The following is a 6413-nucleotide window of genomic DNA, read 5'->3' as shown; positions in this document are numbered from 1 at the left end:
GGTTCGGCTGCAGCTGCCAGGCCAGCCGGGGCAGCAGGGAAAGTTGGCCGCCTACTTGGCCAGCAAGCCTACAAGCACAGATTTTCTCTTGCGGCTTCACGAACTGCTCTGAAATCATCCACTTAAAAAGAAAAAAGTTCACACGTACCAAATTAACGGCTTGGAAGAGGCCAACATGAAAAATGGAGCTGTTTTTACCCAAGTCAACCCAACGTCTTTATAGATGTTGTAAATTCCTAATATTCCGGAAGGGACTTTGGGTAATTCTAAATCAAGTGACACATTTCATCATAGTACACTCTGCTTTAGTAAAATCAGCTCCCTCGGATTTCATCACTTGTTAAAAAAAGATAAACTTTATTTCTGTAATTTTCAATCACCAAAAAATCTATATTTTTGTCTAAGCATTTATTTTACTGAATCAAAAAGACATGAAAAGAAAAATCATGTTTTACTAAGGTATATAAGTGACTCTTTTTGGACAACATATAATAAATATGATATATCACTTATCACTCAGTCTTTCAAATGTACATTTTTTTTCATATTATGGAGCATGCCACTTTTCCGAAAGAAAAAAGGTCATGAGAATTCAGTGCAAAGTTCTCAGTTACCCTCCTCTTTTCTCTGGGCCAGACGGAATGTCCACAGCAACGCCCTCTGCCTTGGAATCTGAGGCTGTTCATCTACAATTCTGCCTGTGCAGTTTCCTCTCCTTGCCCTTCTTTCTTCCCTCCTTACCCCACCCCCCCTCCCTCCTGCTTGTCCCTAAAGTCAATTTTAAAAAGAACTTGAGGTTTTTGTTTTTGTTGATGTTTTCACTTACTGGTCGCACTCTGTGTGGGGTCAGCGTTTTCGCCAGTCATACAGCTGTGGGGGAGCTTTCCAGCCCTGTCTCTGGGGGTGGGGAGATGAAGTGCGGAGGGCTGACTCTTTCGGGGGACCCCCGCCCACTGCTGAGCGTCTTCCTCTCTCACTTCTTTGCTTCCTGGTAGACTGCAAGGGAGGCCAGACTGCCTGGTTTGGGGAGAGGAGGGACAGCTGTCCTGGTCGGGGAGGGATCAGGGAGGGTCTGCAGGCTCGCTCTTCACCGGGGGTGCGGGGTACCTGGGATGGGGTTGGACAAGGGGTTGAGCGCCGGCTGTCCCCCGGGCCCCAGGCCGTGGATGAGCACTCGGGGCACCAGGGGCCGCTGCAGCTGGGGATGGGGCGCGGGAGGAGTCCGGTACATGCTGCTGTACATGGCGGCAGCAGCCGCCGCCGCGGTAGTGCTGTCCATACTGCCCAGCAGGCTTGGGTGGTAGAAATAAGGCGACGGAAACATCCTCTGCAGTGCCGAGTAATTCCCCGCCTCAGCCAGCAGCTCCAGGCCCACCGCGGTCTGCCGTTTCCACTTGGTCCTGAAAAAAAAAAAAAACAGACGTGCGTGCATCCCACGGCTGGGGGCACAGTCCAGGCCCCAAGGCCCGTTCTCTCCCCTACCGGTCTCTTCTTCCTCGGGGAGGATAAGGAAGACTTAGAGAGCGCTGAGAACCGAGAAGGAACCACACCTCCTGGCCCCCATCCCACCCTCTCCCTCACAGAATCACCCAAATCCAAGCCGGCTTCCCAAACAGACATTCATAAATAAAATTCTCCAAGCTTTGCTGCCTTCTCCTGCCTTTTTGCTCTGCTGTTGCCACCCTTATAGTTTGGCTACTTCCTGAAACTTTTCTAGAGATCAATTGAGACCACTCTTTCTAAGGCAGTCTTCTTCCTCCCTCCTTTAATTCTCTTCCCCAAGCGGCTCCCCAACAATCCCAGAGTGTATGCTCTCTGCCCTCCCCCTTTCCTCCAGACCTAGTGAGAAGAAACCGTAAACAAAGGGACACAGAGGCTCTTGGGCCTTGGACCCCTGCCCCTTTTGGTCCCCAAGGCTGTGGAGACACATCTCTCTCATCAGCCTGACAGGACCTTCCAGCAGGCGGGCGTCTTAGAGTGAGGAAGGTGACAAGGTTTCAAAACAGAATTCGTTTGAGGGAGGGCTCTCCCAAGGGGACAGTACCTCGGGGCCATTCCAGGAGGGGAAAAATGCATTTCAAAATCTTGTCTCCTCTGGGAGAGAGTAACAATTAAAACCTGTGATCCGCTTTTCTTGGTCTCCTCCCTCCCCCACTGCACCCCCACTAGGAAGAAGAGGCAGCAGGCCTTTGCTCACAAGCCTCCTAAAGGAACTCAGGGCTGGTGGACCCTCCATACCCAGCAGCTCCAGCCAAATTAATAAACATGTCGCCCATTTTCAATTGGCGACAAATGACACTAATGTTTTCCGACAGAATTAGGGTGGCTGAAACCGTATGTAATGAGACAGAAAATTATGGTAAAGATGACAACTGGATGGGCATTTCCAACCACACTTATGGGCGATTAGAACACAAACGAGAGAAAAGGCGGGAGAGAGAAAATTGAGACAAGGGAGACAACTGTCAGGCTTAGAAACCCGGCATAACCTCGGCCCCAGATTGTGGGGTTTGGGTGTTCACACTGCAGTTCAGGGACCTACAAGTACTGCCAGCTCCTTTTCTAATTTCCTTTCAAGGGAAGCTGTGGTTCCTGGAGAGCTCTGATGTGGCCAGAATAGGGGACAGACCTTCAGTCTAGATGTCTGACCGGCTGCGAACCCTAACCCTCTTCCCGGCTGCCTCACAGGCCAAGCAAGGACTTTTAAGCCGAGGCCAGTGGGTCCGCTCTTCAGAACAGCTACAGCCAGATTGAGTGACTGGTTATAGATATTTGGAACCATCCTGGGGCAGGCCCAAAAGGGTGCAGTGCATCGGTTTTATGGGCCTGAGTGTCTGCTACACGGATGTCTCGATTTGAGAAGGTGTGGCTTGATTGATTTGGAGGCAAAGTGGGAGAAATTTCAGCCACTCAGATTTGAGAGAGAAAAACAGCATACGTGAAAGACACTTAGAAGTGCAAAATTCTCCAAACTCCAGCTACTCATCACCTAGGAGGTATGGCTAATCCCTACTCCAGTCTGAAAACCCCCCAACTGCCCACTCCGGGCCCTCTGAGTCCCTAGTGACTCCGAGGCCACACGGGATAGAAGACTGGTATAGTTGTCTTGACCGGGATGACCAGATGCCTCTGCTCCCCACCACAGCCTCCCTTACCTGCGGTTCTGGTACCAGGTCTTGACCTGGGTATCAGTGAGGTTGAGTGCAGCCGCCAGGTCCATGCGATCCTGCACACTCAGGTACTTCTGTCGTTCAAAGCTACGCTCCAGTTGATTGAGTTGGTGGTCAGAGAAAGCCGTCCTGGCTTTACGAGGCTTTTTGGCTCTCACAGGGGGACTCTCTCGGCTACTTGAAATCTCCCGATCTCCTTCCTCCTTTGTTCCTACACAGAAACCCAGACATAGCCTTGAGGTAGCCTGGAATGGGGAAGGATGGAGTGTCCTCCTGGCACACACTTCTACATTCCCAAGCCAGTCACTGGTCTGGGGGGAGCAGGGGAGCTATATTCTGCCACTTTCCTTATATACATACTTGAGCCTTAGCCAGGATGGAGAAAGAGGACCAACTGCTAGTTATTGAATGTGGACCCTCGTGCAGAGCTCCTAAAAGGCTTCCAAAAGAGTGTTGAATATTCCCATCTTTGGCAATAAAAAATACTTTATGATAAAGAGTCCTTTTCCTAATTGTTTCCTTGACTGAGGAAGACCCTGTCCCTTTCCTTTACTGTTTTCGCTCTGACTTCATATGTTCTGATTTATTAGATTTTAAAAGATCTTTCAACTTTTCTTTTTTGATGAGGAGGTACCTTTTTCATTTTACTTCTTCTGTTTACTAAAAGTTATAGGCATTTGTTTTCCTTTTTCAGTTGCACTTGGGAAATGTTGGCTCTCTGCAACTGCTTGCATCGGGTCTCTTAAAGCTTCAGAAAGAATGTCTCCCAGACCCTTCGTTCAGCTCAAAATCACTGAGCCCATCCAGGTGACAGCCCAGAGATTTCCGGATTCTATTTGTCAACTTTGGTTTTCTACTGAAATGCTGGGAAATCGATATGTCAATCCCTTTCTGTTTGTACCCGTTTTTTGCTTCGCTCCTTGATCTTCCCTGCAGGAAGAACAATAATCTCTCTAATTGACCCACTGGGGAGGTTGGTGCACAAAAAAATCACCAGACCAGACTGTACATCTGTTTTGGGCACTATTATGCTAATGCTACAATAGTAAAATGAAGAGGCAATATCCTACCTTCCAGAGAGCACACATCTTTCCCAGAGATGACAAAGATTAGTAATAATCAACTTATCAGTAAAGGGGAAAAAAGAACTCGACTTGGATATTAAAACTCTTGCCATGCAAAGACTAGAACACTTACTTAAGAAATTTTCTGGTGAGAAAATGGAAAAACGGAGTTGAAGGACAACTGCCATCTTCTGATTTTACAAAAATAGATGTTCAATTCCATAAAATTTTATTCATAAATGCAACCTCCCAATTACTTGTTAAGAGCCAAAACTCTGATTGAAATACAGATATTTAGTTAGGGCTATGAAGTAGGAAGGGTATTTTTAAAAATTGAAACACTAATTATAATCTTTTACTGTGTGGCCTTCCCTATATTAATCACTATGTAATAATTTTTTTTAAGTTGCTCTGTTAATCAACTCGGCATTTTTTCCTTCACTATATCTGACAATTCCTGTGCGGGTGTTTAGAAAATACGTTGTGTGGGAGGAACGCAATAATTTGCATTAAAAAATAAACACCACGTTGTGATCACACCCCTAGGCACTACGAAATATGAAAGAACTTCCCGTCAGATCCCCTCCGCCTGACCTTTAACTAATAAATTAAAATGAAGTAAAACAAAGGAAGGAGGTGGGTGACTGTGAGGGTTGGGGATGTAGAAATGTTAACAATAAACAGAACTTGGGACGAGTGTCCAAATCGCACGCCCCGGCCTCCCTCTCGCTTGCAGTTTTTGACTGTGGCCCGATCGCCTTGGAAGCTGAGAATCGCCTTCGGATCCCATCAGAGATTCGCGCGAGACGGAAGGGGAGCAGGAGGAGGAGAAGCTAAACGGCCGAGAGAGCCGAGGCGGCGGGACTCACCGTGGCATTTGACGTCGCTCTGGGACTCTTCCCGCTTGTCCAGTTTGGTTTTGCTGTCCTCCTGCTCGAGCTTTGGCCTGAAGCTCTCGTGCGCTGCATTGCTCTCCTGCTTCGGGGTGTGGTGGGGAGAGGAGACGCTGGTGCTGTACGGTGCACACGCCGCCAGAGGTTTGCTGTCGCCCAAGATGTCCTTAATTAAAAAAGAAGAGGTGGAAGTCCTGGGGGCTGAGGCGGCCGAGCCCAGCTGCTGGGCCGCTGGCGGCGGGGGCGGCTGCTGCTGCTGGGGCGAAGGCTGCAAACTTTGCGTAGGGGCCGCGGCTGGCGGCGGCTGCTGGCTGTGGTGCAGGTGGTGGTGATGCTGGGGCCCGTCCGCTATCAGATGCGGTTCCGGGGGCTCCATGGTGACGGAGATGGGAGAGGAAGGCGCCGTTCCTACGGTATCAATCTCCGAACACGGGGATGGAGTGGCCTGACTCCTAAAATCCGCGGTCCTGGCCTCGCCGAGCGGGCGGAAATCTCCATTCATCATGCCTGGGCTGCCCGAACTGGCACTGGACAAAATCGTGTCTATTCCAAAACTCGACCCGCTGGCCCCTTCCATTGTTGTCATTTCTACATGAGGTCCACGCCACTCCGCCGCTCCGCAGCCGCCTCGACCAAGCAAAGGAAGCTATTGATCGTTAAAACAAAATAACACTAAACAATGTTGTCGCCGCTTTTAAAAAAAAAAAAAAAAAGTGGGGCGGGAGGAAAGGAAGGATAATTGGGAGGTGGCAATCCGTGGACACTTTCGACACTTTTTTTTTTTACCCTAATGAAAAAAGTGGGAGTTGAGAGAAAGGAAGATAGAGGGGGAAAGTTACAAAAATTGTTGAGGAAGCACCAAGCGTGCGCTCCAGGAACGATAGCGCACGTGGGGCGGCGGTGGCAGCGCAGGGGACCCAGACGGAGACGAGGCAGCAGGAGGTGAACCCGACACCGCCGCCGCTGCCGCCACCGCCAGGGTCTGCCCACAGCCTGGCACCAGGCGGCAGCGGCGGCGACGGACGTGGCAGGTGCAGCGACCGCGAAGCCCGGGCGGCTGTGCGCCCTCGGAGCTGCCCGGCGGCTCCCCGAAGTAGCTGCCGCGCGCGACCCGGCCGCCCCGGAGACGAGTTTCTGAACTTTCTTGGAAAGTTGTGGAGCAGACACTGCCGCGACGTTCGCGGCAACAGAGGAGAAGGAAAAAAAGGAGCAGGCGCAGGCGGAGGAGGTAGCGGAGACGCGGCGCCGAGCGACTCCCGCCGCTGCCGGGCGCGTTCGCTTGTAAT

At 50.5% G+C, this 6413-nt stretch overlaps 1 protein-coding gene across 1 annotated transcript; it reads right to left on the bottom strand.

The window, feature by feature from the left end:
• Positions 1 to 535: 535 nt before the first annotated feature.
• BARHL2 (BarH like homeobox 2) lies at positions 536 to 6074 on the bottom strand. The gene is made up of 3 exons (XM_040232351.1): positions 5104 to 6074; positions 3156 to 3381; positions 536 to 1400 (listed from the first exon to the last, which is right to left on the bottom strand). Exons 1-3 carry the CDS (start codon positions 5711 to 5713, stop codon positions 1088 to 1090), a joined length of 1149 nt encoding a protein of 382 aa, XP_040088285.1. The 5' UTR covers positions 5714 to 6074; the 3' UTR covers positions 536 to 1087.
• Positions 6075 to 6413: the final 339 nt, after the last annotated feature.

This window comes from Oryx dammah, unplaced genomic scaffold (genome assembly GCF_014754425.2).
Source record: "Oryx dammah isolate SB20612 unplaced genomic scaffold, SCBI_Odam_1.1 HiC_scaffold_28, whole genome shotgun sequence".
NCBI classification, from domain to species: Eukaryota; Metazoa; Chordata; class Mammalia; order Artiodactyla; family Bovidae; genus Oryx; species Oryx dammah.
This window is presented reverse-complemented; position numbering and strand designations above follow the sequence as displayed.

Excerpts from the sequence above, each read along its gene's own strand:
- BARHL2 (XM_040232351.1), bottom strand. The coding sequence starts at position 5,713 with ATGACAACAATGGAAGGGGCCAGCGGGTCGAGTTTTGGAATAGACACG. Across the intron at positions 3,382-5,103 it reads GAGCGACGTCAAATGCCACG|GAACAAAGGAGGAAGGAGAT; the intron begins GTGAGTCCCGCC and ends GTTTCTGTGTAG. Across the intron at positions 1,401-3,155 it reads ACCTGGTACCAGAACCGCAG|GACCAAGTGGAAACGGCAGA; the intron begins GTAAGGGAGGCT and ends TTTTTTTTTCAG.